The following is a 26,201-nucleotide window of genomic DNA, read 5'->3' on the forward strand; positions in this document are numbered from 1 at the left end:
ATAGGTTGATATATTTATAAAGGTTAAAAGAAAGGGCCAAAAAAAAAAAAAAAATTTATTTTTTAAGACCTGCAAAACGGGCCCATATTTCCGCGCAGAGTGCCTTGGCACGCAGAAAATGGGTTTCACGAGCCGGACTTTCTATTACCATATTTAATTGGGCGTATAAATCAACGAAACCTAAGCCCAATGTTGAAAATCATGGGCCTACTATTGTATTTTCATGTTAAATATTGAAACTTGAAAGTCAGCAACCTAAATGATTTGAACCAATTAACCTTGAGGTAGAGACCCAAGTTCAAGATCCGGTCCAGCAGGGGAGGGAATTTAAAACTGGCTCAACGCCGGTTCAGTTGGGAGAGAGAGAGATGGTCAGGTTGTAAAGAGTAAACGCCATCGTTTCGTGCTATTTCTCTAAAAAATTTTGAGATCCGCTCACCCCTACGTGGCGCGCTGTCTACCGTTCGATTGAGCAGCGGGACGGATTGGAAGTTTGGAACCTCAAACGTAGCGGAGTGGATCCCTCCCTTAAACCCTAAAAACCTTCCTGGGTTTTCATTGTTTTTTGTTTTTTCGGACGGTCTGGTCTGGTTTTTCATTGTTTTTTGTTTTTTCCGAAGGTCTGGGTTTTCATTGTTGCCATCACAAGCTCTCTTCTTCGCGTAAGCTCATCTAAGGTTCGTTCCAGGTGAGTTTAATTCACATTCATCTTCGCATAATCATAACGTTTATTTGTTTTGTATTCATATTGTTTGGTTGCCGAGAAAGTGTAAGGGAAAGAAACAGTAAAATATTTTTTATCCTTAAACCTTCTCCTTACTGCGGAAAAGGAATAAAATTTCAACTGAGCGGGATGTTTGGAAGAGACGCAGATGAGTAAAATTGGGTTTTGTTGACAACTAAATAAACGGAAAATAGATGATCTCAACTATCTTTTGTTTTCGTTACATTTTTTTCCCTGGATTTGTTTTCTTTACTTTCTCTTCCTGTTTCTCTGAAACCAAATAGAGCATTGAAATTATTATTTTTTTCAGGAACAAATACAATTGTTTATATTTATTGTCTTTCACTGCAGTGTGAAAATGGTGCGGTCCAAGGCTCTGTCAAAGAAGCAGCAAAAGCGAGGAATAGACTTCAAAGTAATTTCTATGTTTAAATGCATCTGTGTGAAATTGCAGTTTTGATACTTACATGGCTAAGATATTTGTCGATCTTCTTATTCCAATTTTTTTTTTTTTTCAGAAAATAAAAAGAAAGATTGGTAGGAAATTGCCCCCGCCAAAGAATGCTACAAACACTGAAATCAAATCCAAAGGTAAAATGTCTCTCCAATTCAATGCTTGTTCATGGAAAAATTTGTTACTGCGAAAAAGTTCGTTGTTTGCTGTTCTCCAAATAGAATTGGAGCGTTGTTATAAATATCTCAAATTGTATATTTTGTAAAAACAAGTGGACCCTGACCCTTGTTCTTAGCATGGTTCTATAAGAATGAGCATACAAGAAAGGTAAAACAAAACCTCCCCTTGCACCCCTCCCCTCCCTTTTGGTTTTTTGTTATACTTCCTGAGATTAAAATGGCTTTTGCATTGTTATGAGGTGTGGTTTGATTTTTTTACTCAACCAACATTGTTGATGAGAGTGTTATTATATGTGTATGAGCAGCAATTATTCTTCCCGAGCAGAGTGTAGCATCTGAGAAAACAGGTTTAGCGGTGAGCAGGAAAGGTCTGACTTTGAGAGAGCTCCTTCAGCAAACATCTCATCACAATCCAAAAGTTCGTAAAGGTATTTCCATCTCATAACACGGAAACATGAAAACAAAGTATAAGAGGCAACTAATATTATTTTCATTCGCTATTGCCACTTTGTGAGGGCTGTTATATACGCATACCTTACTGTGTGGTAAATTCACTTTTCTTGACTGATAATAACTTTTTGCGAATGTCACGATTGATTAATATACGATTAATAATCAAAGGATTAGGAAGAAGTCAGTTGTACGGCCTGTTAGCGAGAAAATAAAAGACAGGAGACTTAGGTGATATGGTCATATTCAACCCTGACCTATGGATGTGCCAGTGAGTAGAGGAAGATTGATTTGCATAGAAGGTAAAAGACAAAGAGGTCAACTAAAACTAACATTGGATGAAGTGATAAAAAATGATTTTTAAAAATTAAATCTAATAGGAGAAATGGATTATGATAGAAAAGATTGGAAAAAGGGAATCCATGTGGCCGACTCCGTTGGTACTGGATAAAGGCAAGGATGACGATGATAATAACTTTTGGTTTGGTCATGTTTTTTTTGACTGTGTATCTATTTGAAGTATGAGAATGATGCAGGACATCCATGATTTAATATATAGTAATATATATGGGTAAACAAAAAGGTGCAAGTTGCATTTTTTTCCTGAATGGTAGAGATATTATTAATACAGATGAACAATAAAAGTACAATAGGATAAGTGATCATTGGGAAAGATCACAAGGAAAACAGAAAAAAACACATACTGGTTTAGGGTATACGCTGAAACAACCAGACATAGGCCAAAAAGCAAGAAAATACATCAGAAAATAGCTTGCAAATCCACTATGGTCATATTCAGAGAACTTAAGCTTTTTTATTTGATAAGTATTCAGAGAACTTAAGCTTTCAAGACAGGCTTCCTTTGCTACTTCAGCAGCAGTGGAAGGCTGACCATCATGTAACACCTTGTTCATCTGATTCCAAACACTCCATTGGATAGCGGTGAAAAAACACATCAAAATCTTATTCCTCATGAGTGGGATGATTGCAGAATAAACCAGTGAATGGCATGATTGGCATCCTCAAAAGAAGACATGAGAAGAAGCTTCTTCCACTTACAAATATCATAAAACCACTGCCACACCTCCTTAGCAAAAGGGCATGGCCAGAATAAATGACTGTTCGAGTCCTCATCTTTATAACAGTTGTGACATATTGCTGTTAATGTTAGTCCGGCTCTGGAGGTGCACCAGGGATTTGTTTGCTTGTTGCATCACCAACACAGCAAAAATTGAAACTCTGGGTCTACTACCATTCCAAAGCAATGAAAACCATGGAGCTTCAGTACTCTGATGTCTACAATAGTTCCATGCAGCTTTGAAAGTGAATTGACCATCGGCCCATCCAACCTCATCATCCACTGTATAATTAGTGAAGCTATTTAGAAAATGAGCAATCTCTGAAGGCCAGGAAGGTGGAACATTCCACCTGGATTGCTGTTGCAGTACACTTACAGTGGCATTAAGGTTAAAACCAGCAGCAAGAGGTATTTAGACCAAACCTCTGTTGTGGAGATAGTCTATCATCCCACGGGTAAAAAAAAAGACCGGATGTTTGACCATTATTAATCTTGTAAACTAACTTCTGAAGTAATTTCTCCTTACTGACAAGATGTCCCTCCAAATTGCAGAATCAGAGACTTTACCCATCAAATTCCAAAATTGAAACCTCACATACTCGTCCCTGAACCACCTTACCCATAAAGCTTCTTTAAGGTGCAGAAAATCCCAAAGTAACATACACTTGCTTGCCTGAGTGGTGCTCTGAAGACACCTTATCCTTAGCCCACCTTCCCCCTATGGCAGTGTAACCTTCTCCCAGCTAAGTAAAGGATGAACCCTCTGGTCAGCATTCCCAGACCATAAAAGCAAGGAGGTTGCAAGTTGCATTCTTTTGCTTAGTGAGCAAGGAGGTTGCATTCTTTTACTTAGTGTGCATGGAGGTGACATGTGAGGGCATCGTTATTGTTGGAATTTGTCTCTCAAATTCCTATTCTAATTATGTTTCTATTTTAGAATTGTATTCTGTTTGGCAAGTCTTGGCCTCTAAGAAATTGTAATTCTTGTCCAACCAGGAATTGGGTTCGGAACTCTATAAATAGACACATAGGCTTATGAGATTGAGAGAGATGTAGTCTCACGAGGGAGTTGATCAGGTAGTATGCGGGTTGGTAGGGTAGGAAAAACACCGGTGACGCTGGTAGCGAGGAAATAGACTCGTGAAGTGGTGGTGTTGGTACTCTATTGTTGTAGTAACTCTACGAATCATAGTGGAATCTCTTTTCATCTAAGAAGCATGGACACGGATACGACACGACACGGACAAGGCGACACGGCAAATTAAAAAAAATTAGGACACGGACACAGCAGGGACACGGCAAATAGTATATATATATGATGTAGTACTTTAAAAATTACTGAGTGTTACTATTTTTCATCAATCTCATAATGAAAAAAATACACAAATCATAACTCATCTACTGTAATAGTGTAATGACTGGCCGTTAAATATCTATTTGTTTTGTCTAAAATTGCATATTAACCTTACAAGTTTAAAATTATTATGTACTGACCACATAAATGAGTAAAAGTTGTTTAATAACTTCACATATTTATACTTTAACCCAATTTTTTTAAAAAAATTATTTTGTAGACCTCTAAAAATAAGACACGCGTGTTGGACACACACCCCTGGCGTGTCGGACGTGTGCCGCGGAGCATCTGTGTTGTGTTCGAAATAAAAAATTCCAGACATGTTTTATGGTGTGTTTGACACGTGCCGGGGCGTGTCCGACGAGTGTCGGTGTCTGACACGTGTCGGACACAGATTCTTCGCCCATTTTGGCGTGTCCGTGCTTCCTAACTTCTCATCCATGGACGTAGGTCGGTTTTGGCTGAACCATGTATATCTTTTGTTTGTGTGTGATTGCTTTGTTGGCTTTCATCAAAACTTTCTTATTCACGCGCTTTCGCTACGCCCAACAAATTGGTATTAGAGCCAAAGGTGAAGGAGATTAAGAAAACACAAGAAGTCTCAACATGTGTTGTAACGGGCTTCAGTTGTAGGTGGAGTCAATCAACTTGGTTACATGGCATAGAGCTCGAGTAGTCCAGGTGGAGCCTTGGAGGTGTGATTGATCGAGCAACGTATAATGTGGACTATCGGAGTTTTGCTGGAGTACGTCAAGATTGAAGTTGCAAAAGATTTGTCCTAATCAATGCCATGGGAAGTGATGATTGGTTGGATGGAATTTGAGCCAAAGTGGAGATTGTTGGAATTTGTTTCTCAAATTCCTATTCTAATTATGTTTCTATTTTAGAATTGTATTCTTTTTGGTAATTTCTTGTTTGACAAGTCTTGGCCTCTAAGAGATTGTAATCCTTGTCCAACCAATAATTGGGTTTGGAACTCTCTAAATAGATACATAGGCTTTGAGTTGAGGCTTATGAGATTGAGAGAGATGTAGTCTCGCGAGGGAGTTGATCAGGTAGTATGCAGGTTGGTAGAGTTGGAAAAATACCGGTGACGCTGGTAGCGAGGAAATAGACTCGTGGAGTGGTGGTGTTGGTATTCTATTGTTGTAATATCTCTACGAATCATAGTGGAATCTCTTCTCATCCATGGACGTAGGCCAGTTTTGGCTGAACCATGTATATCTTGTGTTTGTGCGTGATTGCTTTGTTGGCTTTTATTGGATCCTCATTGTTCGTGCACTTCCGCTGCCCCAACAATTATGAAAGTAAGTGCAAATTGCATTCTTTTACTTAGTGAGTAAGGAGGTGACATGTGAGAAAGTGAGGATCGCATCATTATGAAAGTGAATGCAAGTTGCATTCCTTTCCTTAGTGAGCAAGTTCAGATTAGGCTATAAATAAGGCTCACCTTTGTCTTGTTGAGGCTGCTTGAATGAAATTAACAATATATCAGTTTAATAATTTGTTTGAGCTTTTGCTTGGTGAGATATTTATCTCTTTTCCTGCTTCCACTACGTCCACATCTCTTTTAAGGTTTTTTGGAGAAAATTTGTGGCACAATTCATTTTAGATGACTGTTGTGTTGATCCTAATAAAACCACTTGTTTTATTTTTTACCATCAAAACAGTTTTAACTATTCTATCCTTGGAAAACAGTGTTATCACTCTTCTTATCATTTGTGTAACCATCTTAGCCTTTTGTTTCCCATAAAAGTTAAATTTTTTTTGTGAATAATGAATATAATTATCAACCATTTTATTGCTTTATTGACTGAGCATAGTGATTGGCTTGAAATCATTGCCCCTCTGCTGACTTTGTTTTCTAGATTTAGGTCCCATTTGATGTTCTCCTTTGTTTTGGCTGGGAATAATTAAATATTAACATTTAGTGGTTTTTTTTTTTTTTTTTTTCAAGATGCATTGATTGGTATTAGGGATATATTCCTTAAATACCCAGCGGAGCTGAAGTTGCACAAACTTGCAGTGATAGAGAAATTGCGTGAACGTATCAGTGATGATGATAAACTAGTTCGGGAAACGCTATATCAACTTCTTAAGTCTGTGATTTTCCCTGGCTGTAAAGAGGTTCTAGTTACTCTTACATTTAAATGTTTTTTGGTTATGTTTACATTTACTTTCAATATTCGTTCATTTGATGCATTCCCTAGAATTTGGTTCCATGGACGACGTGGTGTCATTATTGGATTTTTTTAATTTATTTTCCTATGAGAAATATAGCCCAATCCTGTTGTTCTTTTTCCTCCTCTTTTTTTCATTTTATTTTGGCGGTTAAACTTCTCTAATGGCAAGAGAAACGGAAACAAAGAATACTGGTCCCTTTTGTCTTAATCTGTCCTTATATTTACTCACATAGGAGACTATATAACCTTATTATTTTGGTCACGTTTGATCATTACCTACTTATCTTTATGTGGGCTTAATTTCTTAATTCTCATGTTATTCCTTTTTTACTTTTTTGGCTTTTTTGTTTGTTGTGTTTTGTTTGGAAAAATATCTGGGAATATCAGCATTCTTTAGTTGGATATTTCAAAAAGCTTCTTGACTGCACTCCCTCTTTTAGATTAAAATACAGGTGTACGGACTGTCAATCAGGAAACAGTGAAAATGCATACTATATTTGCATATATAGTGCATTAGTTCTTTCGAATTACTCTTGCATAGTAGCAATGAAACCCCTATTATCAACTTTTCTAATTAAATATAAAGTTTGTGGGGGAGGGGGAGGGGTGTTGAAAGATGAGAGTTCTTTACCCCTTAATTGGCAAGGTAGTCAGTATTTCTATAAATAGTGAAAAATGAGTGTACTTTACCTTTTATTGGTAAGGTAGTCTGTATTTCTTTTTATATCCCAATATTTTTAAATAGGTTTAGAGCTTATCAGTTGTAAGTGGTTGTTCTTAAGTTCAAACAATGATTAGAAGGGACGGAATACAAGTTGATGGGGTGGGATGTATCAATCGCATGTGAAGGAATGGATTTGCTAAGAAGTTCTGAATTGGGTGAAGTGAGGTGAACTGAACCCTTTTCTTTTCATAAATATAATTGTTGAATTCTTTTAATTAAGAATTGTGCTTTATGGTCTGTACTTGTTTCATCATCCTTGCAATTCTTATGAGTATATATGCATTTTGGAAGCACATTCCCTTCTTTCCATGTGATTATTATCTTTGATGTCTCCAATTGTTGGAAGTAAATGATCCTCTGTTTTTTTTCCAGGATAATCAAGGGCCTTTCATTTCCTTGATGATGTCATACATTTTTAATGCAATGACACATTTGGCAGTTGATGTTCGGTTGATGGCTTTCAAATTCTTTGACCTTGTTGTCCAGCATTACCCATCCTCATTTTCTTTACATGCCGAAAAGGTAGCTAATGTTGTTTCTCTTTGTGAGATGTTGTAATTTATGTATTAGTTGCATTTACATAGCATGGCATTTCTGCCATATATTGATGGTTTGCCAAAGAGGCACCAAGCTATGTGATTTACTTAGTCAGATGCATACTTGAGTTTCAACTCAATAATAATTAATCTATGTGTTTGTCTTTGTCATGTGTTTGATTCATCACCTCTAAAACAAATACTTGTTCTTTTAGTAGGTGGGGCAGGTACTTATTCTTAAATTATTTCAAAACTTTAACTGCCATTATTGCTTTATTTGCTATTGCCTGTAATGTGATGAAAATTTATATATATTTTCATAAATCCTGTTTTCCTTTCCCTTCTTTCACCTTTTAGTCCAAGATGGCAACTAGTATGTTTCAAAGTGATGTTTTAATTCTATATTAGTGCTATTCGTTTTGCTTCATGTTTTGTTTCATGTCTAAGGTAGTTCTTTCATTTGTTATTTCCATCACAGATTCTTCAGAACTATGAAGATATTTTGCGGAAGAACCAGTTCTATTTACAGGACAAAGGCAAGCTTAAGGGTGCTCTTGTTGGGTTGGTGCGGTGCTTGTCGATTTTGCCATGTAATATGAGAGGAGATAACACATCAAGTGAAAAAGTACCTTCTATTTACCAATACCAAAAGTATCATTTAGTCTCGTGCAATATATATATATATATATATATTATCATCTCTTGGTATTTAATGTGTTCCATGGAGAGTTTTCAGAGGCTTGCATTTTAGCCTTAGTATCATGTTTTTCGTCTCACAGTTGAAAGTTCTTTATTTATTTAGTTCTCTATTATTGTTATTTTAATTATTGGTAATTGTCATTATTATAACTTTTTAAGATATTAGTAACTGTTAGTTTAGGATCTTGAGATCCTCAGGTTGACTATAATTTGCTTTTGAAGCTCTCCTTTTTGGTTTCCCTGAGCAAAGTGGTGCCCTAAGTGCAGCTTGTTTATGATTTAGGATGAATGAATCACGTGTAAGTTTCAGATTTGGAATAGATGGTTGACTCCATTATTCATGATATTTATTGCTTGGATGAAAAATAATTGAAACTTAGTGAATCTGGATAAGTTTTCTCTAACTAATTCACTTGCTGATTCAATCTGGGGTTCAGATACGTTAAGATCTTGCTTCAAAAATTTGAATAATTTGATATAAGGTTTGTGGAGAGATTGAATAAGTAACAGTATGCCATATGGTAGTGGCATCTTTGTTTTCTCCTCATGTCAAAGTGGTAGTTCCTCGGTCTTTTTTTTTTTTTGGGTATGGTTTTTTCAGTAAGGTTATGGTAAAAACTTCTCTTAACAAGATTATCATTGTTATTGTTATTATTATATAACTACTCATAAGTTGTTCCCTACTTAAGTGTATTTTCTGTAAAATTATGGTGCATTTCTCCTGCTTATTCAGTCTTTTGCCTCTCTACTTTCAGGCACGTTTTTTTTTTGGTAGTTATCATTGTTTTTTGTTTCTTAATTTAATTTTAATAGGAAGCTAATGCCCGGGAAATTTTGCATTCTTTTGAGCCTGATCAGTGTAAAGATTCTGCTGGTAAGTGAAATGACATTGTACCTGTTTAATGAATTTGGTCATCAATTATATCAATTTTTTTCATCATATATTCGTATTATACTTAAATAAAAGATTAATAAACGGGTTATGTGTCTATTTAATTTAACGGGTTAAATAAATTATTAAAGTTACTTGCTATTTAATTTAAACGGGTTAAATAAGTTATTAAAAAGGTCGTATTGTTGATGTGTGTCAATAATAAAAGACCTCGCAATAGTACGAATCCTTATAGGATAGGGCTATTAAGAGGGTGTCAAATCTCAAGGACTGTGTTGGTATTGTTAAGTATGAAATTGGTTCCAATTTGATTCAAGAGAGAGATTGATTGGTGTTTTGCTACTTCTAAATTGCAAAGAAATTAAAGATTGCTGAAATTAAACTAAGTTATGGAATAATAGGTATCAAGAAGAAAGGGAACTTAGGGATTGACTTCATCACTAGCCTCATAACATAGTCAATTGTCTCAACTATGGGGAATTCATCCTTACGTATATTCGGGAACCAAGTGGCTACAAGTACACTTTAATTCAATTAAGATGGTATATATGAATGAATACTAAGCCGTAAGTCATCTTCGGTTTGCACGAATTGTCTACCTAACTACTCTAATCTAGGGTGTAGTACAACTCGTCTTCCCTAGGCATGAATTATCAAAACATTCATTCACACATTCGTTAAACACCATTGCATGACCACTACTCCTATAATCACAGAAAATAAGAGAAGTTTGAATTCAATTATAATAAAACAATTCTAAGGCAAGAGATTAATTTCATTAAAAATGATTATAATCATTTGCTTAGCACAACTAAGTCAATTGCTCACAACCATGCAATCAATATACATAATCCAGAAAAAACCCCAAAGTTAAGAACAATCAAACCATGCTACTCGGCTAGGTTTACTTCAATGTCCTAAGAGAAGATTTAGTTACTCATGGAGAAGGAAGATATCATCGTTATTGTTGCAAAAATCTTCTCCATGGACCGCAATTCTCCTTGGAATCTTCTTCTTCAATCTTCAATGAGAACTCCAAAACCCTAAGCCGCCAAGTCGATTTTCCTTGTGTCTTCTCTTCTTCTTTTATAGTGGAGATCAAGTCCTAATCCCCCTTGGATGGGTTTCACAGCTGTTATGGACAATTAGGCCCATAAGGAATCAAAGAAGATTTTTACAACTTTCCCACAACTTTTGGAAACTTCTGGGTGTTTAGTGCTTGAGTATTTTCTTCAGTGCTCGAGTTTTTCTCCTTGTGCTCGAGCATTTTAGCCAGTGCTCGAGCTTCCACTCTAATGCTCGAGCTCTAGGGTTGAGAGCTCGAGCTCTTTTAAACGAGAATCCATGGCGTCTTTTCATCTTTCCGAGAGCAATTGTGCTCAAGAATGCTTGAGCCTTGGACCTTCGTGCTTGAGCTTTTGATACATAGCCATTTTTCTTCATTCTTCTTTGATAAGTGCTCGAGCACTAGGAAGCAATGCTCGAGCTTTGAGGGTCATTTTGCTTCAAATCATCCCAGTTGCACCCAAAGTTAACTTGAAAAGCTTAGAACTTCTCCTTGAGCATCGGGAACATCGTTATAAGCTTTAAATCCATGGAATTGTTCGTCTCCTTGGGTAAAAACCTACAAAAAGCAAATAAACAAAAACAATCATAAGAATCGAGATTTAAGGAGATAACATATGCTTGTTTAAGGGCTCGACTATGCAATATTCAGTGCTTATCACACCCCAAAAGTTACATATTGCTAGTCTATTCGCAATACAAAACTAAACAAAAACAAAAACAAAACAGCATCTTTCGTGGGAATCACGATTGCATTTAGCATATGCAACAAGCCTTTAAACCCCTAAGTTACCCCTAGCGGATGAGTTATAGCCTCGTGAGGGTTTTCAGAGATGATACCCACAAACCTCCAAAATTTGTGTAGCAATCCTACACTTAGCTCATTTATCACCTATTTAGCAAGCAAAGGTATCCCAACAATCATCGAAGAGAAGATTACAACATGTAGATTTTGCGTATCCAGAAATCACCTCAAACTTTCATACATCATGCACAACAATAATGGTCCCCACAGAAAGCTCGAATCCACATATCAAATAATAATTAACTCTATCATCCTTAGTAGTGAACCAACACCCATTTATGTGGCTTACCGTCCATTCTCACATACATTCCATAACATCCATCAATTCATTAGCAATCTTTTTCAAAAATGAGGGATGCTAGCGGCAGTCGCCTAAGGCGACTGTCACCAACAGTCGCACAATGTGTCAGCTGCCTAAGGCTGCTGACTTTTACTAATTTTTGTACTTTCAATTTTTCGAGCCGGTGCCTTTTAGTTTACTTTTTATTATTTTTTTGTTCTTCCGTCGGTTCTTCTTCTCTCTCTCCCCCTTCTCTCTTTCTCTCTATGTCCAAGTCACCGGCGGCGAAGAATCTATCCGCCGACCTTCTTCTCCCTAGCCTTGGCTTCCTCATCTTCCCCTCCACCTGGTCCAGGTAGCACATTGGAAGAAAACCCCCATATTTGCAGATCCAAATTCCCATTCTTCCCCTTTTTCCTATTTGCAGATCCATATTTGCAAACCCAAAAACCTTGCCCTCATCGCCATGGTTTATTTCTGGGTTTTCGGATCATCAAAGCCCCAACAGTCGCTTGAGTCCTACACCTTCGTCGTGGCTTTATTACGCCGCTGAACCATTCCTTCCTCTCTCTGTCTCTCACCCTGTTCTCCTTTTCCTTCACCATCACTTTCACCTTCATCACAATCTGCCTCCAAACCCAAAACCCAATATTTTGTAGACCCAAAATTCCCCTTCTTCTTCCCCTACTTCCTAACCCCAAAACACTTCTTCTCTCTTTACTCTCAGCCTCTCTCTCTCTACTCACTGGCGGGCGAAGAACCGGCCGTATAAGCCGCCGACCACTCTTCTCTTCCCTTCTCCGATCTCTGTGCCATGGCTCGATGCCCTCGCCGGAACTTCACCTTCGGCTGCACTCACTCCGCCCTTGCCAAGCCCATCGGCGTTGCCGGGTTCGACCGTGGACTCCTCTCCTTGCCGGCTCAGCTCTCCACCTTCTCTCAGGTTGATATAGGAGGTAAAGGTGGGATGGTGGTGAATTCTGGGACGACTTCACGATGTTGCCGGCGGCTTGGACAGCCGGTTCTTTGCCCGCTGGTGAGTGAAAGGGAAGAAGGGGAATTTTGGGTCTGCGACTTGCACGTAGTGAGAGAAAGAGAACAGCGTGAGAGGGAGAAGAAGAGCCAACAGGCCGAAACGGAACAACAAAAATAATAAAATAAACATAAACATAAAGAGACCGGCCCTAAAAACAAAAAAATAAAAAATGATAAAAATCAGGGACCAATAAAATGCTAACACGTCACTCAACTGTTAGTGTCAGTCGCCTTAGTTGACTGACGCTAGCATCTCTCTTCAAAAATAACTTCCAAGGCACAAGGATTATATTTGACACTTGTATGCATTTTTTTTCAATTTCTTTTTTTATTATTTTTTTCTAACACTCTTTTCATCAATTTTTTTTAAGAGTTTCGTGCAATGTCTAGATCCATTAAGCTCTCTAGAAGACCCTTGTAACAAGCTTTAGGTAAATGACTCCCAAACCAGGTAGTTTTAGGACATTAGGTGTAGAGACACCCCAAAGGACTTAATCACTTGAGTCAACCACGCTACGAATCCAAACTAACTCGTAAGCTTTTTTTCGTTTATCCTATACCCTTCACCTTTTGACGTGAATCTTCAATGCTTACTGAGGCAAGAGTCCGAGTTACTCGGTGAAAAGGGCGACCTATTCTTGCATACTTAATTACAATTATGTCCAAGTTATCAAATTTTCAAAGTTCACTAACTCATATCAGTCAATTACACAATGTAGCAAGATATCAAGTTTGTACCTCACAAAATAGATGCAAGTGTGCTCTTGTGCAAAGTGAAGTCCTTTAAAAGTTGACAATTATAAGATAGCTAAAAAGATCAATTATGTGTACAACTATGTCTAGACATGAGGTCAAAAATTTTAAATTACCCCGAAAATGGCACTATTCCACATACATGATGTATTAATCATTGGAAAACTATTATGAGATACCAAACTCACTTCACTGGCACAAAATCATGGCTAACAATTACTAATACTCATATACACATGCAATCTCAAAAAGAGAGACTGAAAATTTTAATGCATTGTTTTACCCCTAAACTTGAACCATACATTGTCCACAATGTGCATTGAGAACAAAAATATCAGAAGGGTTAGAACAATATTACCATAGCAGTGATGAATGTCACATAAAGCAAACCATCAAGGCACAGGAAATTGTCAAGCAAGGCGGTCTCCCCCAAAACTTGAATGCAACAACCTGTCAAAGAAAGCAACTAGACACCACCACGTGAGAGTCAACAAGTCCCCAAAGATTATGAAACTACATCACAAAATCGCATGCACATAGAATAAAGAGTCATGACAAACAAAATAGAAAATAACTAAAAACTACAAAATCAAAATGAATTTTATTTTTTATTTTTATTAAGACAAGACAAGATTACTACAATTACAAATAAGACACAATGTGTCCCATGGGTGCTAAGTTTAACGTCTCTAGCAAGACGGAATGCCACTCTCTAGCCCGCATCCAACAACTCGACTACCTCCTTCATCACAATGGCCTTTGTGTGCTCTTGAAGCACACTCGACATATTACTCTCTTGGGCATTAAAATTTGTAGCAAAAAGAACCGGTATAGTTCTATTGGGACCCAAGAAAACATACTTAAGCTTATCCGGTGGTGGCTTAAGCTCAATTTTATGAGTAGACTTAAGAGAAGGAATTAGAGGAGTACATGATATCAATGGAAGAGGCTCTTTTGCAGAAAACTGGGAGTGAATCCTTAACCAATTCATCAATGACATCAAGGAGGAAACACTCACTCTCATCGTGGTAATGTGGAGTAGCATTGAAGATGTTCAACTTTATCTTCATGTTCCCAAAATAAATATCCATAGCCCTGGTCCTACAGTTAATGCAAGCATTTGTTGTGGCTAAGAAAGGACGACCAAGGATGACGGGTATGTGCCTTTTGGGATTGTGGACAAGATCTGTGTCAAGAAGTAGGAAGTCAACCGGAAAGTAGAACTTGTCCACTTTAATGAGCATATCTTCAATGATCCCATATGGTTGCTTAAGCTGTCCCAAGCTCAATTACAAATAGACCGAGTAAGGAAGGAGATTAACACTAGCTCCTAGGTCAAGGAGAGCTCTCTCTATCTCATTGTTTCCAATGAAACAGGAAATTGTAGGACAGAATCCTTGAATTTTGGAGGAGTGTTATGTTGAATTATGGCACTCACTTGTTCGGTAAGAGAGATTTTTTTAGGGACTTGACTTTTTGATTTGCGCTTTTGGGTGCACGAGTCCTTCAGAAACTTTGTATAGGTAGATTGATTTTCACTTGTTTGAAGACTTCCATCATTTCTTGAATTTTCTCTCCTTGTTTCCCAAAATAGGAAGGTTCCATGAGACGTTGAGGGAATGGAGCTTTGGGCTTATATGCAGTCTCAAGGATAGGAGTGGATGAAGAAGTGACTTCATTCCTTATTCCTTTGGTGATGGATGGATTTGGATTCGAAGAGGACTCATTTAGCATTGGAGATGAATTATTTGAAGTCCTTTGTAACTTGCAAAGGACCCCTAGCTCATCATTTCTCAGCTCCGAGTCTATAACTTAAGCCACTAAAATTTGCTTTCAATATTTGACTGTCCCGAACAAAATAATTATGGGTCTTCTGATATTTCCGTTTACCACTCATCTGAGCCTCAAAGACTGCTATGATCAATAACTTGCACACACTCCCCACCAAGCTGAGATCTGAAATCCCTGATTATTGTTGCTTCTTGTTTCTTATGATGGAAACATATGAAGGATGCATCAAGTGTCAGAGAAAGTCACACGCCGTTATAAGAAATGCATGAAGGACATCTCATCCTCCCTAGCTACAGTCCAACGGCATTTAAAGAAATCATAGTCATGCCACCTGAGGCAGGAGCCTTGTACCCGTTAGTACTCTTTACAGCCTCGACCACCTCTTCTTGAAGGCTTCTCAAGCCAATCTTTCTCCATAATTTGCATTTAATATTAGGCAATATGAATTGTATTTCTATGGGCATTCACCATCTGATGGAAGTTTGATGGAAGAACTTCGCTTCCTTTTCTGCCCGTTAAACCAAAAAGATCCAGACTTTTGAATCCAAAACATTTATTCTGTTATCAAACGTTTTCCCATCCCGCCCTTTTTCTGTTCCCTTCTAAGTCTTCCTTTTCTTGTCAAAGCTCATTTCCTTTCAGTCTCATCGATCTCTTGATTTCTGCTGAGATAGGTCCACCCCACGGAGAACCTCCTTGTTCCATTTCTACATATCCTTCTGAAGCTTGTTCAGTTTTCCAGCCAATTTAAAACCTGATAGATCATACACCATGTACGGTCCCACCATTCCCTGTAAAAACGCACTTTTAGTACTTAAAACTGTCTTCATAAACCATAATTTCTTCTGCGAAACCCTTTTCTACTGATTCTAACACATTCATTTACTGTACTATGCAAACATTTAACCGGGAAGCCCCCTTAATTGCTAAATTTCTGAAGGTCCTGCATCAGTGGAAACCAATTTCTGCAGAGTCCACCTCATTTCTTTTCTTCTCTCTCTCTCTCTTTTGGTTACTTAATATGATTAATAATGATTCTCTTGGCTGCTCTAATCCAAAAACTTTGGTTTGTAGCTTTTAGATCCATCTAGTTTCCTTCCTCAATCTCTTAGTTTTTCGCCTTTTAGATCCGTAAAGTTTCCATTGGATCTTACTGCCTTTTTTTTCCCCCTAGTTGGTACTCACAACCAACCCCCCCCAAAAAAAGAAAAAAAAAACCTAATTGTTTGCACCCAAGAGGATTCGAACCTTAGACCCGATGCTTCATGAGGCACCAGGGCCAAATTCTTATCCACTTGAGCCAACTCCTTGGGGTGATCTTACTGCCTTTACTTCGAGCAATTCATTAATGAAGAAGGTTAGAGAGTAACGGTTCTCAATATTTGGTTCTTTCGGAATTGGGTTCTCTTCTCTTCATTTCTAGATGATTGTTGGATTTTGGGCCCTGAAATATTTTAGGACATTCCATTCGTTACTCGCTGTAGCTTGGCATTCTCCACTATGGTAACCCTGGCTCTAGGTTTCAAGTAATGCAACTTAGCATGGAATATTCTTGAAAAACTTCAAGTAATGTGTTCTCTAACCTGTTAAGTCATATTCTGAAGGATCTGCTCTTTGTGCACTTGGGTTCAAGCATGACGTGTGATCCTATAGATGGTCCTTGGTACTATAACCCCCATTCCCCACATCAATCCACCCACCCACCAACTTGAAAATGAATAGACAATTTGTGTTCATATTTTATCACAGCACATGATATTAATATATGGTAATATTATGACGGTTTTTCCACTTCGTTTTTCTCATATTATGGTAAATATTGGTTTAATTGTCTCCCATTGCTATCTTTCTTTTGTAGGGTATTCTACCATCACCCAGAAACTAAAGGACCTTATCCCCGTTCTAGTTAGTTGTTTCCAGGATTTTGTTCCCTTGGTTCACGCCATGCCACTGCTTGATGCACAATCATTTGATTGTATGTTATTTATACTTCAGAGTATAGATCTTGTAGTCAGGTTTTTTGTTTACGGAATTGGTGAGAGTCAGCAACAGTTACGAGCTTCTAAACCTCCTCATGAAGGACCTGGCATAACCACGTGGGGTCAAACTGTATCACCCGTATTGTTGAAGAAGTTATTTGATGTATTCCCCCTCAACTCGCTGCATCACCTTCCAGAAAAGGTATGATCTTGGTGTTTATTCAAAGCCATCTCATTTGCTTTGAACAGATTAATGTTTTTGCTAATCATGATATGGTATCCTTATGTAATTTTTTCTGTAATGACCTAAGATCTTTTATTTATTACCTTCAAATCTTATTTTTCTTTTTAGTTTGTCAACCAAACATGCAACTCAATTCCGCTCATCAAAGCTTTTTTCCAACTATATGGGGCCGTTGACATGAATAAAAAATTTCCATTCCACTCTATCTATAAATCCATAACCTCAGTTAAACCACATGCAATCATATTTTTCCCTTGTCAATGTTACTTTTGACTTCCCCCTTCCTCTAACATTACCTAAGGATCTATGGCCAAACCATCTTAGCTGATTCTCTTGTTTAATCTCCATTTAGTTCTATTTCAACAACGCACAACTGTATAAATTTCTAAGTTATCCTTTCGTTTTTACCACATTTCTATTTCACCATTTGTATTTCTAGTACACCCATTTTATGAAAAGTGGTTTAATAGCGGTCCAACATTATAAACTATAAATTTGATTTTAGCATGTGAGTAGTGCCAGAGGTTAGGTGCACCTACGGGCTTTTCTTCAAACTGTGTGTATGTGAATACATGTATTGTGTGTCTTGGTCTAGGTCCTGGACAGTGTTCTCAAAAGTTAATAGGCATTAGACTCTTCTAGATATTGAGCATTTAAATTTTGCCATATGCTGTAATTTCCATTTGAAAATATATAGACTTTTGACATGACGTGTTAATCATGCTGCCAAATGAATTGCGAATCTCGAGTTAATGCTGTGTCAATTGGATTTTTCTTTGGCAAATGAGCCAAGCTTTTTCTTAAAGTTTTCTGAGTTTCAATCTTGATCTCAGTCCAACTCCCATAGAAGCTTATTGAATTCCTTTGCAAGAGAATTGAGCTATAGTCAACAAGTTTGGAGCTTGATAACTTTTGAAGCTGAGCTTCCAGTATTCAAGTCAGGTTGGCTCATATTTTAATTGTTCAACCTACGGTGAAACATGATGTGACATCCTTATGACATGGATTAACACATGTATGGAGGTTACATGTAGTACCAACATCTTGTCACTTCTCAAATCCTAGAATTTCAGGTGTTTGGTTGTACTGCCTAAAAAACAACTGCCCTGTTCCCAATTTGGGGCATATCTAATCTGATGTAAAATTTCTCCTCCATGAGGGATTTAAGTTTCTCAGTGGTATCATTAAGATTCTTTTAAATGCAATTTCTTCGTTGTGGCTTCTTGTTCCTGTATTCTTTTTTATTTATTTTATTTTTAACTTTGCTAACCAGAACTGAAATCTAAGACCACCCCAGCCCTTTACCACCTAATCTGAGGCCTAGGGTGTATTGTTGTGACTTGGATTGCTCTAATTGTTCTATTTTCTTTGTTGGCAGGATGATCATCGATGTTTCGTCTTGAATGTTATAATTACTGAAACCTTTCTTCGCTTAAGTGACCGTATCTGCCCTCCCACTGCTTTGCTGGAGAAATTTCTTGAATTCATTGAAAGCGCCCTATCTAAAAAGGTGTAATCCTTGAACTTCTGTGTTCTTAGAATTTATAGAAATTGCATGGGCTTAGATGTTTTTTATGTGCAATCATTCAATGTATAGAATCTCCTGGCAAGATACAAATTCAATGTGGGAATTGAATTGAGTTAGTAGAACCATAAATTTATATATTATATTCGTTGTGTATTCCTGAACTGACAATGCTGCATGTAGCTAAGGTTATGGTAAATGTGTTTGCTGAAAGTAAAAGAGATGGAAAGTGGATTTTACACTATATAGAGGAAAATGTTTTTAGCAAGGTTGGATTTGTTGGGGTTTTGTTGCTGGAACTTCATAATGTAGATTACTGGAGTTTCTGGACGGTAACTCATTTAAGGTGTTGCATGCATAGAAAAATTCTTTAGGGTAGGAAATGGATTTTGGACCTCATGGTTAAAGCAATAAAGATTTAGGATGAAATAAAGAAAATGTGAAATTATTGTAGTTAAAACTATACAATCTGTAACTGATAAATTATAGATGAGAATATATTTGGAATCTCGTCTGGAATCTGCCAGGCATTGTCTTAAGATAAGAGTTTTGTTCCAGGAATAGGATTCTAAAACTATGAAGTTCTAGATTTAAGACTTATACAACTATCTAAATGTAGTTTTGGCCGCACATAAAGGCGCACTGGCCTACTTATAACCAACTTGTAGTAAAAGGGAAATCATGGGCCCCAAAATTCCCAAACCCAGAAAGTATGGAATTTCTTGATGTACCCTTGGCACTATAAAGTATATGAAGTATTAAATATTAAATTAGAACTCAGATGCAAAACTAATCTGTTGGGAACATATAATAAAAGTGAAAAAAGATCAAAACTTGATTACTAATGGTCCCAAGTACTTTCTATATGCGATTCAGAATAACCCTTTGTTCTGGTTAACATCTGCATCTTCAAATGACCCATGGTTTTTTATTTGTTAATTTTTAAACATTATTATTGACCCTTTCAAATTGACTTTTTTGGGGGGAAAAAATTTGACTTTTTTAAAAAGAAGAGAACAAAAATAGAAAACAGAACCCAGATTTTTCTGAAAATTTGATGTTTTCTTAATCTGAATCGATGATGCATAACTATCTTGGTAAAACATTTAAACTTAAGAATTTTTATTGATTTATTTTTATTTTCTACATTTATCTATTCTTTAGATTTACTGCTCTAAATTTTACAATTTATACTTTACATGTTCCAATGTCTCATGTTATATATCCTTTAAAAGATGACATACCTGTTGCAGGTGTACAGCAGCACACATTCTGTTAAAGCATTCGAAAAGCAGTTAGTTTCACTTACTTCTTTTCTCCCAAAACTTGTACTGCAAGTTGTAGGAAATTGGAGGTCTCGTATTCTTCAGGTTAGATACAGCATTCCTAGAAATAATTAAGGGCTTGTCCTTGGGCAATTTACTTTCTCTCATTTGTGCTCTCTGTTTGCTCAACAGCTTTGGTTATCAGTGTTCTAACTTTAGTCTGTAAAGATATTGGAGCTTTTCCAGAACTCTGAATTCCCTTGATCATAATTTTTGATTAATTGAGAATTTGATTGCAGGCTTTTACTAACGTTTTCAAGAGTTGCAATCCAGAGTCTGCTCTAAAATTGGCTTGCCTTTCTGCAATAGAAGAAATGCTAGTTCCTGTAAGCTCTTGGTTTTTTACTTCAGCATGAATTCTACATGATTGCGTATCATTTGCTCTGAAGCAATAGTCTCCTATTGTCTCTGCTACCTTCTTTTTTTCCCCACCCTGGAAGGGCAGGTGGCAATGGGTGGTTAGGGTCCATCACATGGGTGTTGTCATGCAAACAATATGAAGCTCACATCCTCTCTCTTACTTTTTACTTTTTTTGGGGATAGAAATGCATCATTTGTCTGCTCCCATCCAAAAAAAGGAAAAAAAAAAAAGAAACAGGAAAAGGATTATCTCTTTCTTTATTTGTTTCTCCTTCTCATTCTGATCCCAAATTGCTGTGCAAATCACAGGGACAAAACTTGCCGTACCTTGATAGTAGTGATCCAGAAATTCTGGACTATCAGATAACTTGGATAAGAGAGCTTCCTTTGCTGCTAATCCTGTTGGATGATAGGCACCCATCGGCTTCCAAGGTATTGATTTGTTTTATTTTAAAATATTTTTTTAGGCACCCTTTCTAGAATGTTAAAATAGTAGACAATCACGGTGTAGAATCTTAGATTCCCAGGTCCTTAGATTTGATTTTAAACTCCAGTCATCATCAGACGGGTATCTTTTCCCTTGTGACAATTCTTCTGGCAGGTTGTGTTTCATCTTCTACTTCGCTTGGGACAATGTGCTCCGTTGAACTCTTCCTTCATACAGGAATATGACAACATGCAGTACTCATTAAGAGAATTTTATAGTTCATGCCTAGATGAAAGTAAGACTTAGAAGTAGAATTTTTTTCTATCGGTTATATTACATCTGGGCACCATTAATTGGCTTATTGGTTATACACTTCTCTATATTGCAGGAACTATATGTTACGGTCCTTTCATAAGGCTGTCCAGAGATTCTCAGGAACTCTCTGTTTGTTGCCTTTCCTATTTCTCTTTGTTGGACTCTCTGCTGCTTAAGTCACTAGCTTTATGTTGCTTATGTGAGTACGACATGTCTACTGCTTAAAGCTTCATTAGTTTCATTCTACATTATATTCAATGCAGTATAAGTTTCTCTTGTTGTATTTGTAACCTAATTTTGATTGTGAAACATTTGATACATATCTCAGTACTAAAAATGGGTTAGTTTGATGTTTATATTTTCCACAATCTTTGCTGCGATGGGCTTTCTTCGTTAAATTACTGGAGCACCTTTATTCTTCGTTTGCTATGGAGAATGGAAAATTCAAAGGATGGTAAAGTAGTATGGATGGAATAGGTATTTTTAGGGAAAGGAAGGAGACTTGCCCTTGTGTCGTGTTTTATGGTTAAGCAGGAATTTATTTAGAAAGGATTTGAAGGAGTGTTATGTGATTTGAACATTATACACATTTCATAATTAGGAAGGAGACTTTTTTGGAAGGGTAAAATGTTAAAAAATAAAAATAATAAATGAATAAATAAAAAGAATGAAGAAAATTGCTCCCTCCTCCTCTGGAAGGAAGGGATATGGTGGGTGCGTGGAAAGGGGCTGCCCTCTTCCTTTTTGATTCCCTCCTTCCCACTACCAAAGAAAAGAAAATCCTTCTCCCATCTTCCTTCCATTCATCCTCCCTACCAAACAAATTCTTAATCTAGCTTAACTACATCACCTCCTTTTCCATGTTTCTGCAAGGCTTGCTTGGACTAAATCATCTCCTTCATGACTTTATTTTTGGGGATATGAGTCTTGAATATGAGCTCGAACTCATCTCCTGTTAATGCTGGAACATGGGCTGGGCTTTTTAGTGATGAGCTTGAGTTCTTCATCAACATGACAACAACCCAATTCATTTTCAACCCTCTGTGATTGCATGTCTGCAATAAGGTCACAAGAGGTCCTCTACCATCTAGGATAATTGTTTTGGTTTATTGAAGATTACTGATGCTAGTAAAACTTTGGCAATGTTGTCCTTGTTGCATTTTCTTCTATCTACCTATTGCGAGAGTGATATCCAGTGTAGTCGTTATATAATGTTACTTCTTGCTAAAAATGGAGGTATTGCATGTAATACATTGGACTAGTTAGGTAGAAGTTGAGACTAACTTGTAAAAAAGAGTGAAAGAGAGTAGCAATATGAAATGCACCACAAACTCCACCAAGTTGAGGTGTGGTCCTAGTCTGTTTCAATTCTAAAGGGGTTGAGGTCTAGTCAACATTCTCGAGGCTCTTCAGTGTGGTATTATATTTTCTAGAGGGCTATTTTTGGTTCAGAAGACTGTCTTAATTGTATAGTAGAAGTTCATTTATAGTTCAAGAGCAATAGTAAGACGGTGTTTTTGCTGATGTGGAATTCTCATGAAGTAATGCTGTATGTCCCTACTGCAGTCTAGTGGGATTCCTCCATGTGCATGGGGGCTGTCTGATTAGAATGTGTTATGGGGAAAAAGTTAGAGAGTGGTGCGGTCAAGCTCCCTGAAGTTGTAATCCTATGTGATCATGGAGTTGTGCAGCAGAGATGCCCTCACCTTGATCACTTGTTCTGAAGTCATGTGTGTTTAGCCTGTGACAAAGCATTTGTGATGATTCATACATGTGCGGGATTCAGTGTCCTTGGATATTGTTCCTGTGAGGGAGCTGTAATAACTTCTCTCTAGGTGGAGAAAACAGCAAGGACTTCTCAAAAGCCTTCTGAGATGATATCCTGTACTGCCAGGATGGATTACTTTTCGGAAGTGACCATTCCTTCTTCGGGCCTGCTTCTATTCAGACCTGGACGCTGATTACAGTTCCTTGGGTCTTTTGCGCAAGGCTCAGTTGGACGACCGGTAAACCTTGACATCTCCGAGGATGGGTCTGAAGTTGTTGAAGAGGAATCCTTTGTCCGATCATTGGACAGTGTCGAAATGCAGAGGTCCTGAACCCTGGATGTAAAAGCTATAGTGAACTATTGCTCTTGGAGAGGTTTGGTGAGAATATTAGCTAACGCACAGGGCACTATCATATTTGTTCACCTAGTATTATTCAGCTTCACTTGTCCTTAGAAAGGTCTGGCTAGCTTACTAACGCGAAGGTAGGTGTCAGACTGTCCCTTAATGGTTTACTTCTTTGGCAAACGGTTTGTGCCATGATGAACATGGTTTGACGAGTCAGAGAAGGCAATTATGCATCTTTATCTTTTTAACTATTGTGATTGATGAAAACATCATCACATAGGGACAGTTTTTTGTTGATAGCGGTGTCTCTGAATTAAAAAATATTTAATTGCCACATATCTATCATATCTGTATAAACTTATGACATTCTCATTTCCTTTCTTGCCAATTCATTCTCAGGTCATGACTTGGAACCGTTTGTATTATTTCGAATCATAGAGGTTTTGCATTCAGCCTATAAAGCTGGACATATCCAGATTACAGACCACATTAGTTTCTTCATCACTTTAACCTCCTGCTTCAAAGTTCTTCCTGGTAACTTGAAAACAAATTTATCATTGCTCATTTATTTTAAGTAACAGTTACCTTCTGATGTCCACTTTTTCCTTGCCTACCTTAGCATAAATTCTATGTTATGAATGCAATAATGTATCACTATTCAGTTTAAGTTTTGTGTTACATGAAGGCATTTTCGCTTTATTAGTTTCATGTATAATAAGAATTTGTTAATTTTATGCATTAAAGAAGCAAAAATGTATTAATGGTCATCTGGTCAGTAACTGTATTTTGTTAGGCTCTTTATTACTTAGAATCTCCTTGCAAGAGGTACCATGTATGAGTAATCTCCTTGAAATGCCAGTTTTGTGTTATAGAGCAATGTTTCTTATTTAAATGCCAGTCTGTAGATGAGTGTTTTGACGCGTTGTGGTTTTTGCTTTTTTGGAAAATGCACTCAGAATTCGTACTTCTTTTTTTTTTTTTTGAGAAATGGTATCCCTCGGTCCATTGGATGTGAAAATAAAGTGTTTTGGCTATATTTTGGTCTGGGATAGAAATAAATTGATGTATTTCTTGAGGTGTAGAGGCTTCTCTTTTGCTGCCTTTTGGTGTTACAGCATTGAAGGTTGAAAACCTAGCATAGAGCTTGAGCCCACTTATTCAGTTTTGGCTTTATAGTTAGTTCTGGTGGTTTATGTATACTGTTCCCTATAAAACTTACCTATTTTAATCGATCTTCTTGTTTACACTGTCATTCAATACTTGTACTTGAGGGGAAAAAATTTATTGTATACTTACAAGTAGCTAGTATAAATAAGAGGGAGAGACACAAGAGAAAAAGAAAATATATGTGAGAGAGCCAAAACTGAATTGCCATTGCTCCTTTTGATTTATGCTGTTGCTCATAAAAGTAAAACTAGATTATTTCTTCCCTTATATTTTCTCAAAGCTCCCCTTTCATCTTCATCATCTACCAAGCCTTGAACCCTTGCCATCAAGTGTGAAACATAGCATGTTACCCAGCAAGACACAAGATGGCTTGGTTCAAAGCTCTCCCTTCAAGCTGGGGAATAGAAATCTATCATGTCTATTGTTGCATATAACAAAGAAAACATCCCTTTTTTAAACGACCATGTAAACACACATCTAACTACTCTTCTGGCATTTTTATTTCTTCTTATAAGAATCAACTTTTACATTTTTCATCTTATTATGAATATTACTATGTATTATTATTATCTTTTGGTAGGTAAGTTACTCACGTACAAAACTCATACACCCACCCATTATTGTCCCCTATAGACTTGAACCTCAACCTTCCACACAGGAGGAAGGAATATACTTGAGCTGAGGGCTTACTGATAAATAATGGATTGTTAACAATATACAATTTCAATTTTATTGCTAGATAACATTGCCATCATCTCATATATTATATGGGCTATTAAATATAGTATACTTTATTCTTTTGGATTAATGGGCGGGATTGTAATTCAATGGAATGTCATTTGGATTTTGTGGGTAGCTTAAAGTTATAGTGTTTGTCTTGGACGCTTGCTGTCTTATTTGGGAGCTCTCCCCTTTTGTGTGCCTTTTATAAAATCTTACTTATAAAAAAAAAAAATGTCTCCGCACTTTATCAAGCCACAAAATTCTCTCTTACTTTTCCATGTAACTAGATTTACCACCAGAAAAAGTCTACAAGAAGCACAATTTGACTACATATTCGTATGACTCCTGCTTTATCTGCAACAAGAAAACCCAACAATATCAAGGGATCTGGAAAAAATTAACACCATATAGCACGCTTTGTGTATTATTAGGGCCACTGAACCTTGTTCTACGCATTTGTATGCTAAAAAAGAAATATCAATTTTTGTCTTATGTTTTCCTATGTATTTATGGATTCATAAATATGTTTTTTATGGGTGATAAAGGTGTGCACTCTGTTGTGATGTTTTTTTTGCAATGTTCTGGGCGGGGGAAAAATGTTGCCTCAATAAGATGGTTATTTTAGATTCAGATACTGAAGTATAAAATGTTGGTATTTGAAAAAAAAAAAAAAATGTAAAGAAGATTTTGTTGTTACCAATTATAACGAAAACGGGTGCAATATGGAGGTTGAAAGCCCCCTTGAAGGTGGATTTTTTTGCGTGGTGTGCCGCTCACGGAAGCATTCTTTTTTTTTTTTTTGATAAGTAAGAATTTTATAAAAAAGCGCTCAAAGGGGAGCGAAACCCAAGGAAACAAGATGAAAAACCCATAAAGAGCCTCAAGCCTTCAAAGAGGCCAACAAAATTAACATTCTCCTCAACAAAACGATAATCTCTCCCTGAGACCCAACAAAAAAGAGTAGAAATAATAGAAAACTTAAGCATAGAAATGGGTTTCTCCTTGCCATCGAAATATCTT

The 26,201-nt window shown here is 37.0% G+C and overlaps 1 protein-coding gene across 2 annotated transcripts in view; it reads left to right on the top strand.

Moving 5' to 3' along the window:
- The first annotated feature begins 480 nt into the window (after positions 1-480).
- Positions 481-26,201, top strand: part of LOC132313744 (uncharacterized) — a 34,777-nt gene continuing 9,056 nt past the window's right edge. The window contains exons 1-16 of one of the 2 annotated variants that reach the window (XM_059812670.1): positions 481-688; positions 1,076-1,139; positions 1,243-1,315; positions 1,663-1,785; positions 6,197-6,366; positions 7,519-7,668; positions 8,161-8,307; positions 9,195-9,255; positions 16,861-17,183; positions 18,604-18,735; positions 20,004-20,120; positions 20,315-20,401; positions 20,745-20,867; positions 21,037-21,157; positions 21,251-21,376; positions 23,691-23,825. In XM_059812670.1, the coding sequence (XP_059668653.1) occupies positions 1,083-1,139; positions 1,243-1,315; positions 1,663-1,785; positions 6,197-6,366; positions 7,519-7,668; positions 8,161-8,307; positions 9,195-9,255; positions 16,861-17,183; positions 18,604-18,735; positions 20,004-20,120; positions 20,315-20,401; positions 20,745-20,867; positions 21,037-21,157; positions 21,251-21,376; positions 23,691-23,825 (1,945 nt within the window). In that variant the 5' untranslated portion in view covers positions 481-688; positions 1,076-1,082. The remainder of the gene's footprint in view (positions 689-1,075; positions 1,140-1,242; positions 1,316-1,662; positions 1,786-6,196; positions 6,367-7,518; positions 7,669-8,160; positions 8,308-9,194; positions 9,256-16,860; positions 17,184-18,603; positions 18,736-20,003; positions 20,121-20,314; positions 20,402-20,744; positions 20,868-21,036; positions 21,158-21,250; positions 21,377-23,690; positions 23,826-26,201) is intronic. The other variant, XM_059812671.1, reaches the window with a different exon arrangement.

This window comes from Cornus florida, unplaced genomic scaffold (genome assembly GCF_030987335.1).
Source record: "Cornus florida cultivar Cherokee Brave unplaced genomic scaffold, ASM3098733v1 CherokeeBrave_3.0.0_Hap2_Chr06, whole genome shotgun sequence".
In the NCBI taxonomy this organism is placed as follows: Eukaryota; Viridiplantae; Streptophyta; class Magnoliopsida; order Cornales; family Cornaceae; genus Cornus; species Cornus florida.